Genomic DNA, 12,844 nt, shown 5'->3' with positions numbered 1-12,844 from the left:
ATACATGCAAACAGCGACAGCCTATCATTGCTTTGTGCAGGCTGAACTGCCGTTGTTCATATATTTCTGCACAACCAGTGGTTACCTGTAGTTAGGGATGGATGAGCAACTCTGGATGTAACTGCAACTTTTTTAACTGCAGCTAACCACTAGTTGTGCAGAAATATTTGAACAGCAATGGTTCCTCTTAGCCTATCATTACTTTGCGCAGGCTGTGCTGCCCCAGCTGTGTGCATATACTGCTGATTCTTGCTGCTGGAATCTGTTTTGTGCAAGAAATTGCTCAAGTCAAAGAGCCTCCACCAGCTCAATTCACTCTGCTCCCCCTCCGAGAATTCCTGCTTTATATTTACACCATTGGAGACAAGAATTCTATAAGGCCACCAAATCACTGCTGGATAAGTTGGCTGCAGAGAGGGTTTCTGTACTTTTGCTGAGAACGTTGAGGATGAATTTTTCCACAGTGCCTGAAGATATACAGGTCAGTAAAATCTTCTTGTAAAGCTCCTTTGCTACTTGTTAGGAATTTGCAAATCCTTGAATGTCCATGGCCTGACCAGATGTTCATTTTAAGTTTAATAACATTTGAGTTTGTCTAAGAATTTATCTGTTGAAGTGGAATTCCAGGCTATACCTAACTAATCTTAAATATGCTTCTTTCCCCTCCTAACACCTATACTGACTAACCTGTGTAAGAGAGATGTATATGCTTACCTACTTTAAGGCTGCTACAGTCTGGTCATGTGATTTCCCCTGTATCAGCCAGTAACAGCAACAGGGGAGAGGAGAGAGCACTTGACAATGATTGCTAATGCCTGAGAATGGTGGCATCACCCATTGGCTCCTATGGCCAAGCTGTTGTCGGCACTCCCTCCTTTCCCCTGCAGCTGCTACTGGCTAAGACAGGGGGATCATGTAATCAGACCAGAGCAGCCTGAAAATAGGTAAGTTTATACATCTTTCTTACTCAGGTCAGTCATTGTCAAGTGCTCTCTCCTCTCCCCTGTTGCTGCTGACGGCTGATACATGGGAAATCACATGACTAGACTGTAGTGGGCTTACAATAGGTAAGTATATACATCTTTCTTACACAGGTAAGTTGGCATAGGTGTTAGGAAGCGGGAGGGAGCATTTTTAAGATTAGTTGGGTATAGCCTTCAATTCTAATTTACCAAAAAAAAAAATCACACTGTTAGAAATAGATCAAGCGTACATAACCAACTAAATATAAAGGGTGGATTCTGTATTAAATGTATATTAAATTACATTTGAATGAGTAAGAGATGATTCTAACTCTGTTGTTCTTACTTTACATTCAGGTTCATTATCACAAGGCACAGAAGCACACCATTAATTATCTCATTGTAGTGATATTTTTTAAAATTGCACCAAAACGCACTAAAAAAATTACCTCTGATGCAGCTGTGTTGCAGCACACCAAAACAACTGCTGGCTCTCTACTGTATGTTATCGTGCACTGTATCGGTAAAATGAGTGCAGGAGTTTTTCTGATCAGTTGTGGTGCATTGGCAGCCCATGCAAATAAATAAGCTACCTTTTTGCTTGCGCATTATGCTTATTGATGTACAGCAGGGGTTTCCAAATGTTTTAAACAAAGGGCCAGTTTACTGTCCTTAAGACTTTAGAGGGGCCGCACTGTGACCTTTGGGAGTAGAAAATTTCCCAACATCAGTTGGAGTAAACAATGACCCATCTTTGGTGTCATTTGGAGGAATTTTGCTTTATCATTGGTGTAATTGGGCCCCATTGTTGGTGTCATTAATAGGAATAGTGCCCCATCATTGGTATGAATCGTGTCCCATCATTGGTGTGATTGGGAGGAATTGTGCCCCATCACTGGTGTAATTGGGAGGAACTGTGCCCATCACTGGCATCATTGGGAGGAATTATGCCCCATCATTGGTGTCATTGGACCCCATTGTTAGTGTCATTGGGAGGAACTGTGCCACATTATTGGTATCATTGGTAGGAATTGTGCCCCATCACTGGTGTTATTGGTAGGAATTATGCTCCATCATTAGTGCCATTGGGCCTCATTGTTGGTGTCATTGGGAGGAACTATGCGCCATAGTTGGTGTCATTGGCAGGAACTGTCCACCATTGTTTATGTGCCAGACATTTTTTATACTTTGGACTGAGGGGGGAGAAGGGGGAGAACCTTTATTGGGTTTTAAATGCTGTGTCCCCTTATAAGAGATTTTTAATACCTTCCTGTTATCTCTGACACTTGTTACTTGAACGAAAAGTAAGGGGAAATATTGTAATGAGGACACAGACAACATTAAAATCCCATCTAATGTCCTAAACCTTGCTCACTGTAATAGAAATGTTGGGTTTATCACTCTCTGAGTCCCTTTTGGGGTATTTCCTCTGTTTGCCTGTTCTTTATTACACCATACAGATAAACAGGTAATGGGGAAATTTTCTCTGTCAGTTCTTTCAACAGTCTGGCAAATAGAGATAAAGTGAGAAGAAATCTCTCTATTTGGAATAAAGAGATCAGCAAAGTTTGATAGAATTATTAACTGTTGGAATACAGTGTTCATGTATTTTGTACAGCTACATCAGAATTCAGTAGAGATATTTTCGTCAAACAGTAGATGGAAATATTTATAAGTTTATATCTGCACCTATGGTACTGTGTACCCTAAGTCTTTTCACTGAACAAAGTTTCCTGTTTCCTGGTTGCAGTTAGGCAAGAAGAAAAATGCATGTGGAATGTGCACTGTCTGTTCTGTAGAGCTATATACAGACTTTCTAATAGGTTATGGGCCCAGAAGCATAGAAATCCTAGTCGTAGCCTGTTACAGCAAATAAGTGCAAGATAAAGCAACAAAAAGAAGACTGCAACAGAATAAAAGAAAATGGCCAGTAACACAGCTGCAGCAAAGCTTTCATTTGCAAATATGACAAACCAGAACTACTAATCTTGGAAATTCAAGATGAAAATGCTGCTAATAAGAGAAGGTACGTGGAAATGTATTAATGAAGTCAGGCCAGAACACCCTTCAGATGAGTGGATAGATAAAGATCAGAAAGCTGAGAGCACAATCTTAGCATAGAAGATAAATAAATTGTACATATATGTAACCGTGAAACTGCTAAAGAAATGTGGGAAAGATTACAAAAGATGCATGAAACATGCTAATCCCAGCAATAAACTGTATTTAATTACAAAGCTATACCAAACCAGGCTGATGAAAGGCCAGGATATGCAGGATTACATAAGGCACACCTTGGAAATGGTTAAATGCCTGAGTAGTAGGAGATGAAGTAAAAGATTTTCATGTTGCAGCACTATTACTTAGTGGTTTACCAGAAAGTTATGAAACACTTGTCAGAGCACTTGATGCACGTCCAGATGATGAACTGACATTGGAATATGTTAAGGGCAAGCTTATGGATGAATATAAGCGTAAAACAGAAAGCATTAATAGTGACGTGCTTCTGTCGCTTTAAAGACGAAAGATGGAAATAAAAACAGTAACATGCAACAAAAAACATGTAAATGCTTTGTATGGAAGAAGCAAGACCATTTAAAAGCAGATTTCAGAATTTAGAGTACAAAAACAATCTAAACTACAAAAGGACAAAAGTGTGAAGGAAGAAATTAATTTTTATTCAGATAATAAATATGTTTTTCAATCCAAAAGTTGCACCTCATCTTTGCAGGCATGGTGTGTTTTTCTTTTTTCACCTTGACCAGAGTAAAACAGAAAAAATCACCACAGCTAATAGGCAAATAACAGAATCAGAAGGAATAGGAGATGGTTTTCTTTACTGTCCTATTTCTCAGAGTGTCAACAGAAAGATACACGTGAAAAAGTCCTATATGGCCCTGCTATTGAAACTAATCTTTTGTCGGTAAAGAAGTTCACAAAACAAGGCAATATAGTGACCTTCCAAGGTGACAGTTTTGCCATCACAAAAGGGGATATCTCACTTGCAAAGACTAAAATTAAAGATGCCAACCACATACTGGGGGGGGGGGGGGTGATTTATGACCGCATACTATCTCCAAAATCAACTACCAGGAAAATAAACTGAGAAAAATCCATATGAACTGTGAAATGCAAAGGTCAGAAATTTGAAGCATCTAACAATTTATGGAAGCAAAGCCTATGTGCACATCCCAAAGGAAAAACTTACAAGATGGGATGCTCATGGAAAGGAAGGTGTACTTGTGGGGTACAGTGAATCTCAAAAGGGATACAGAATTCTACAACAAGAAACAAACAAGGTAATGATTAGCAGAAGTGTAATTGTCAATGAAAGTTCAGAGTATACAAAATGTTATTAACACAAACACCTCAAACTAGTGGAAATCCCACATCAGTATCACATGAAGATGAGCAACAAAGTGACACAGAAAAATATATTAATGCAGAAAATCCAACTATTGAAAAAAGGAAGAAACCAGGCCACAAGAGGCTTCATTCAGGAAATCCAACTGAAGCAATAAAGGCATTCCAGCCAAACGTCTGTCCTATGTTGTTCGAGTAGCATTAAAACCAGAGCCAGATTCAAGGATGAGATGCAAAGACTTCCAAACCATGAGAAACAAAAGTGGAACAGAACTGAAATCTGAAATGGTGCTAATATAAGGAGTAGTTGTTGAGTGGGGGTGTTAGAATACAGTGTTCATGTATTTTGTTCAACAACTACATTAGTATCCAGTAGCGATATATTCTTCAACCAGTAGATGGCAGTGTTTATTTGTTTGTAAATGCATCTATGGTACTGTGTACTCTATGTCTTTGCATTGAATAATATTTCCTGTCTCCTGGTTACAGTTAAGCAAGCAGAAAAGCACATGCGGAATGTGCACTGTTCTGTAGGGCTATATACAGAATTCTAACATTAACCCTATCCTATTTTATCTGAATATATTAGAAGCTGCACTTTTATTCTATTAAAGTAATAGAAAATATTATCAAGTTGTATTATATGGTTATTATATTTCCTCTGATGCTTATAGAGTTGTGTTATATAATTATTATATTTCCTCTGATGCTTATAGTCTGTGTGTTACTTCTAGGCTGGCAATGTGGTTACAGGAGAAATGGTAGAAGAGTTAATACTTTCAGGTGCTGACATCATAAAAGTAGGAATTGGACCAGGTGAGTACAACAGTTTCTTTCTAATATAAACACATGAAACTAAAAACATAACTTTTAAATATATGGCTTTGTTTCCTATTTTAGTCAGTGTCAGATTTTCATAAAGAGAATTGTTGTAATAAATACGAAAAACATATAAGCAATACGTGCAGCTGACTTATATGTGCAGGTAGCTGGTCCTGGATTCACTAGATAGTAAGCCACCAAGCACACTGAATGGTGGTTAGGATATTCTATAGTAAGGGCTCGTTCACACTTGGCTGTTTTACCAATGTTTGCCAAACGCTCCTATAGAGTTTGGCAAGCGTTGGTCCGGCGTTTGCAGAGCGTTTTTTAACGCTCGGCAAACGCTCTGCAAATGCCGCATGCGCGGTTTAGCGGTGGTTGCTAGGCGTTTGCCGAGCGTTAAAAACGCCCCACAAACGCCTATAATGCAGTTTTTTGAATGGTGTTACCGCTCCGCAAATGCCCCGCAACCACATCGCAACCGCACCGCAAACGCCAGCTAGGCGTTTGCGGAGGGGCACCATAGAATAGAATAGGAGGCTGCAACGCCTCCTGACTCGACCATAGGCGTCCGTTTTGCCACAACGCGACGCAAACGCTCCCGTTAGAACAGCACCATGTGCTGTAATGTGCAGAATTGGTAGAGGCGTTTGGGAAGCGGTAAAAACGCTTCCCAAACTCCTCTCTGCCGCCTTCACACAACGCTAGTGTGAACGTAGCCTAAAGAAGAAAAAGGAGAGTCAAAAAGATGAATCGATGAAGTGGTTAGGTGCATTATCAGTTGAAAGACAATATGTTTTGGAGATAACAGAATCTCCCACTTCAAGTCTTAGATGTGCTTTTGACTTGGCAGAAGAAAGTCACTGCTGCTAGTGTAAACTTTGGGTGCATTGTGTGTTCCTGGTAATAAAGTCTTGATCTAGTGAAGTATGTAGGCAGCAAACCAGTCCACAGCATCTATGCTAAGTCCTAATCCAAGCAGCAGAAAAGAATTACCCTTGCAAAGGGCTTTTTTTTCAAAGAATAGGTGTAGGAACTCCCCCCTTTCCGAGTTGCCTCTTGTCTCCGCCTTCTTCCTACCTCTGAGCGCCATTCCTTGGTTCAACCTCCTACCCACCTCCTAGTGCTGCCCCTTTTATAGAACACAGACCCAGGTATCATATTGTGTTGCTAAGTACTTTGTGTGGAATTTGGTAATGATAGCAAGAAAATCAGTAAAACAGCTCCAGCAACAACAGATATCCCCTCTCCCCAGCAACAGTAGACCTTCCCACCAACAATGGACCCCCCTATAAAAAAAACCCTAGAGCAACAATAGATCCCCCCAGCAACAGTAGACCTTCCCACCAACAATGGAGCCCCCTCCCAATAAAATACCCCTCCAGCAACAATAGATCCCTCCCAGCAATAATTGACAAACCAGCAACATAAGACCCATCCTCAGCAACAATAGATCCCCCACCAGCAACAATAGACCTCCCCAGCAACAACCGATTCCCTCCACAAAAATAGATCTTCTCCAGCAACAGTAGATCCCTTAGCAGCCAGCAACAATAGACTCTCCGGCACACCCCAGCACCCTTTGCCATTACATACTCCAGTGCTGGAGATTTCAGAACTACGCTCCCCCACATTCCTGCTGAAAAGAAGCCCTGCCCTTGCAGTAGATCTACCATTAACCATGTAGTGCAAGGGCTTGCCTGATCTGATACAAACTGAATGGAGGGAGTGGATGGAAACATTCGGTGGTCAGGCTCCATTCACATCTTTGAGCAACTGGGACTCACGTTCTCACATGCATCTTCTTTGGCGTTTTGGAGCATTTCCACCCATCATGCATAGGGCAGCTCTTTCACTTGAATGGGGTGCCCTACACATGACAAATACCACAAAGAAGTTCAAGACATTTTTTGGAGCATAACATGGTACGTGTTTACCACGCTCTTTTGGTGTGTTTGCAGAGCATTTGTCACAGGGCAAACGCATACCTGCTACCTGCACTGGGGTGCATTTAACATTTAATGACAGTGAAAGCACAATGCACATTTGCAGTACATTTCTGAAATGCATGGCAGCAGACATTTTTTGTGCAGTTTTTCATGCGTTTGGAAATGCACAGATATTAATGGAGCCTCATTGTTCTTGTGTATACGCACCAACTTCACTTTCAGGCCCCATTCACACCTAGTGTAGCAGTGTACATTTTTGGCTCTTTTTTTCTGTGACACGCACAGTACAGCCCATTGACTTCTATAGGTTGCCCTACATGTGGCAAAGTAGCTCATGGGGCATTTAGGTGTGTACATTTCTGCACATTTTTTACTGCACATTTTGCTGCATTTGTCGCTTGTTTCTTCATGCGGCAAAATGTGTGTTTGCTTCTGGGTGCCGTTAACAATTATTGTCACTGAAAGCTTGACTAGTTCATTTTAGGTGTATAAAGTTGGCTATACACTATACAATCTGATTGTACAATCTCTGTACAATCTCCTTTACATTTACCAAAAACTTAATAAGGAGGACACACCATCTCTCCAACCACTCTGTATCCAATCAGTCAGGCCCTTGCACTACATAGTTCATCAGACTGCATAGAGTATGAGGAGCTTACATGACTTCCAGGACACACTTCTCCTGTTTTTAATACTACAACTCTTCTCCACAGTGGCTGTGATCACTCAGCTCCTGCACACTCTGCCAAATGTATGATCTATTCAATGTAAGGCAGAAAAAAAATGATGGCTGTATATTTAGCAAGAATGGTGATCACCTATAGAGGTGTGTGGGAGCAATCCAACCATGGCACTACCTGCGTGGAGTTTTCATGTTCTCCCTGTGCCTGTGTGGGTTTCATCTGGGTACTCCGGTTTCCTCCCACACTCCAAAGACATGCTGGTAGGTTAATTGTCTCCTGTCTATATTGGCCCTAATATGCGTATGAATGTGACTTAGAGATAGTAGATTGTATGCTGCTTGAGGGCAGGGACTGATGTGAGCGTACAATATATATGTAAAGTGCTGCATAAATTGATGGCGCTATATAAGTAGCTGTAATAAATAAAATAAATGTAAAATCACCTGGAGGAGGATGGAGGCAGGTGCAGGGTGTGTATGTTAAAGAGGTCAGTTGATGAACTTCTTCCTTCTACTGGTTCTCCTGTCCTGAATACCAAATTCAGAACAGCTAATGGAGGAGTTTTCAACAGGACATTGAGGCTGAGAAAAGGCCTAGTCTAGGGGAAATTGAAAGTTTTATCTTTTCTGAAAAATAATTACATTCATGATATATTGGTACAGGGAAGCTGGAATTTTGAAAAAAAGGTGAATTTAGCTTTTGAGTCTAAGGGCAGAGGCATAAGCTGTAATACTTATCTTATCCCTCGACCTAGCAGGGCTTCCACCACACTGTACAAGAAGTCCCCCAAAGACATGTCTCTTTGGTGCTCTGTCTGGCATTTGCATTCTAATGGAATCCCATATAATACAGAACCAGCAGTCCTGCATTGTATCGGAGGATGGTGATGGCCCGTCCACAACCAAGAGTGCCATATCCCAGATAGCTTAACCTCACAGATGTCTCATTTTTGGAAGGCTAAGGCCCTGTTTCATATAGGACATTTGGTGGATGTTAGTACTAGGACCTTATGTTCCTCCCAAGACCTTCAAAATGCTTATGATCTCCCTAAACAAGCATTTTATGGTTACCTACAAATCTGTTATTATGACCATTCTTTAACTAAATCTCTACAATTGTTTAAATTGACAGCATTTGAAAAAAATTAACTAGCTGGCCCTACGAGTAAGGGACACATTTTCTAGACCTATAAGGTGCTTACTATACCTGTCCAATCCTTTGTCAAATACATATTATATGAAGAAATGGGAGCAAATTCTGGAAGTCGAAATGCCTTTGGAAACGTGGCAGATAATATGATCTCAAGCTTCTAAAAGCTCAATGTATACTCTAAATACAGAGAACCAATATAAAATTCCTTTCTATTGGTACCAAACACCACTACTCTGACAACAGACATTGGAGATGTAGGAGTAGCTTAGGGTTGATCCAACATATATACTGGTATTACCCACTCATTAAATCTTATAGGTATGCTGTACATACCCTTATCCACCATCTTTTTGACTCCTGGATCCCCTTTACTCCTAAAACATACCTTTTGGGACTACCTCTCTACAATTTCTCTAAAATGTCTAAACGACTTCTGGCGGATATACTTATTGTAGCAAGATGCTTAGCAGCCCTTAACTAGAGATGTGTGGAACCTCCCTCCTTGGCAGAATTACTTATTAGGATCTGTGATGTCTAAAGGATGGAATATCTGTTTCTCACAACAATTCCCTGGACTAACATAATAAGATTTGGGAACTGTGGCAGATTATAGAAACACCTCCTTGAACATCTCAATAATTGATCATGGCTTAAAAGAAAAATTACTGTGTAAGAGTAATCCCTTGAATTTTAAACTAGACATTGCCTCTATCACACGTTTATGACTCATCCACCATGTCTAGAAAAGGAATTTCCCTATTTTGTGAGCAGCTCTCATGACTTCACCAAGACTGAAACAATTCTAAAATGGGAACAAGACTTGGGCCTAACATTCCCAGATTTTAACTGGCAACTTTCATTTCCTTTTTTTATTTATCGTTTTTATTTTTTTACTCACTTTGGCCCTCCCCTGCCTTCATTAATGCCTAAGCAAGAATGACATTTACTCTGCTCCAGCAGCTTCCTGCAATATCCATATGTGATATCCCAGGAAGTATGAACTTCCATACAGACTGTGGCTGGAGGAGAGCAGACCTGGTGTTGCTTCAACAATGGCCAGCTACAAGAACCCTGAAGAGAAAGCTAGCTCTAAATGATGTAAGGAAAGAATATGTCAGCACAAGACCCAGTGTGCATCAGCAGAGCAGTGTGTAGACAGGTTTGCCTACTATATTTAAGTTAACTACTCGGCTGCCTAGATTGGGGGGGTTAATATCTTTTGCCACCTTCCCTGATCATGTTCGAAGGCTTGTTGGGGTCCTACCTCCCTTCCCGTAGCACATATAAAAGGGAAGTGGACTGGGTTACGAGAGTAGAGCAAAGCGGGCAAGAGAACTTTACAGAAACTTGTTAGGACCCTGTAACAATGGACACCTTCACTCGAAATTCTCCAGCTATGGACATCGCGCAAAAAGACTTTACCTGTGTAGGTACTCTGGGGAAAACCCCTACTAGAGTTAGTTAAGGAAAGGAACTTTTATCCTGCTGTACATGCTAAGCTGACTTTTCAGTAAAAGTTGTTCAACTGCTTTGAGCCTGGTCTGAAATTATTCAAAGGGGTGCATGTTGGGTTTGGTGTATCCTAAAGAACTTGAGTCTGTAATAGCACTATGGGGTATGTATAACACCACTGCAAAAGGTTAACTTGTAAGGCAAGGAAGAGGAAATAGTTGCGATGGGAAACCGTAAGAAGGAGCAGCTACAACAGCCAGTTGTTTGGTGCGGTACCTGGTTAGGTAACAGGTCTGCTGGTATTGAGGGGGGTCGGTGCTCTGACTCCCTACCTAGCTGTCCATCTCCTCCAGTCACCGGGAGCAGACTAGCATTACGGAGATCTATGGCCTGATCAGATATATGGGCAGTAAAGAGCTAAAGAGGTAACAGTGGTACGCTGGACTGGTGGGGTGGACGAAGACTCTGCATGTCCCTCCGAATGCAAACATACAATACATCAGTTACAAGTGTGTAGTGTCATGGGACAAAACATGGGAATGCTGTAAATTATTGCTGCACATAAGTGGCTCACCTCTGAGTCTGGAACTGCCTCAATGTTCGATTTTTCACATGACTGCAGCCTCTGCCTGGTCCTAAGCATTGGTGAACACGCCTTCGGATGAGGTGTTACCTCACATGCAAGGGTGTAGTAGACTTTGCCAACAAGTGGATGCTAGATTAGCTGGTTATGTGAATATGTTTATTGTGGGTAACCTCAGAAAAAAGGTAAGAGGGAATCTAAAAAAACACATAGAGGGGTGAAGTTCTGCCTAAACTAAAAAGTTAATTCCACATTTCACAGCATATTTTATGTTAAATCCGTATTTAGGGTGTAACATGTAAAATGGTGCCCTTCCCTAGCCCCCCCCATCCCCAAATTAACCCTCCTTACTCATTTACCCCATTTGCATTTAAATAATGGAATCCTAAAAATGTTCTAAAACCGTTAAAGAAGCTCAGCTAAACTAAAATTTACTGATACTTTTTTTAAATTCATATACAAATCATAGAAAACGTGTGGCCCTAGCCATATAAGCTGTTACTATACGATTGTATAAAAGTGGACAGAAATGGCTAATAAAAACATCATGCATGGGACACACTTGGGGACCTATACAGCATGTAAAGCAGTGGACGTGATTTTTATTAAACATTTATTGGTGGTGAATCAGTCACTGTCATTTAAAGCACATGCATTTGGAAGATTAACCCAGCTTCAAATAACTGCAATTCTCTTCTGTCTCTAAGAACCACACAAGCAATTTTAGTATTAATATCTGTCTTGTTTGTGTGGCAACACAGGATGATTCGGATAAAGCTGTGCCTACATCACATTGAGGAAATGTTCCCATTTTCACTTTTTAATAATTATCTTTTAGAGATTATATTTTTTAATCTATATGTACACATGGAAACATAAAACGTAACTGCAAAGAGATATAATACAATCTACTATAAACTGGCTATAAGAGTATGTCTGGATGTGCAGGCATGATGTAATCTACCTAAGGCTCCGTTCACACAATGCTTTTTGTAGTGCTTTTTTGCAGAAAAGCACTACAGTCCATTTAACATGGTTTCCTATGGAACATGTTCACATTTATGCTTTTTTTTGAGCAGCTGCATTTTTGGAAAAGGTCAGGGACTTTTTTAAAAGCAAAAAGCAGCATTTGTGCTACAATAGATCTCAATGGAGAATCTCAGCAGAATGCATGGTAGTGTGTTTTTGCAACATTTTGCATTTTTATTCTGCCCAGCAAAAAAAAAAAAATCCACTTAAAAAAAAGAAAAAGATGCAAAACACTGTAAAAAAGCGTAAAAAATGCCCAGCAAAAAAAAAATCCACTTAAAAAAAGAAAAAGATGCAAAACACTGTAAAAAAGCATCAAAAATGCATCAAAAACTCAAAACGAACTGCAAAACAGACAAAAAACAAACTGCTTAGGTGTGAAGGGTTTATGTCAACAGCCTTTGACAAGCAAATGCAGCATGCTTTTGAAATCAGTTTTAGATACTTCTGAGATTGTTTAGAATTAATTGCATTTGCAGTTGAACTGGTGCAGCTGTTTTTATATTTCTATAGTACTGTATAAGGAAAGAAAGCATTCAAAATCAAATGGAAGCCTGTCAACAGTGGTTTTACAGCATCTATGCTGACTGCCAGGTCTCCACTCATGAATGGCCCTATCATTAGGGTATGACTTAAAGATAGGCTGGTTGGTTACATATGCTGTTTAGTTTTCTCTAGTGTTAATGATACTGTATATTCAAGTGATGGTTTACTGCTGCATTTGATATTTAGCATTTTTTCTTGCCATATCTAATGTATCGGTTTCAGACAAGCAATGTGTAGAAATGTATACTTCTTCTAATACCAAGCATACCAATGATATGTTCAAAGTTGTTTTGGCATTGT

At 40.2% G+C, this 12,844-nt stretch overlaps 1 protein-coding gene and 1 long non-coding RNA gene across 2 annotated transcripts in view; one reads left to right on the top strand and one right to left on the bottom strand.

The window, feature by feature from the left end:
* Positions 1-12,844, top strand: part of GMPR (guanosine monophosphate reductase) — a 105,938-nt gene that overhangs the window by 40,592 nt on the left and 52,502 nt on the right. The window contains exon 5 of the mRNA XM_089682291.1: positions 5,060-5,141. Within this exon, the coding sequence (XP_089538417.1) occupies positions 5,060-5,141 (82 nt within the window). The remainder of the gene's footprint in view (positions 1-5,059; positions 5,142-12,844) is intronic.
* LOC149458424 (uncharacterized) overlaps positions 1-12,844 on the bottom strand; it is a 32,818-nt gene that overhangs the window by 16,220 nt on the left and 3,754 nt on the right. The gene's annotated exons all lie outside the window — the stretch shown is intronic.

The sequence above is a fragment of the Staurois parvus genome, unplaced genomic scaffold (assembly GCF_062004578.1).
Source record: "Staurois parvus isolate SC_StPar_1 unplaced genomic scaffold, SC_StPar_1.0 ptg000287l, whole genome shotgun sequence".
Taxonomy (NCBI): domain Eukaryota; kingdom Metazoa; phylum Chordata; class Amphibia; order Anura; family Ranidae; genus Staurois; species Staurois parvus.
Note: the sequence above shows the minus strand (reverse complement) of the source record. Positions and strands in the feature narration are given on the sequence as shown.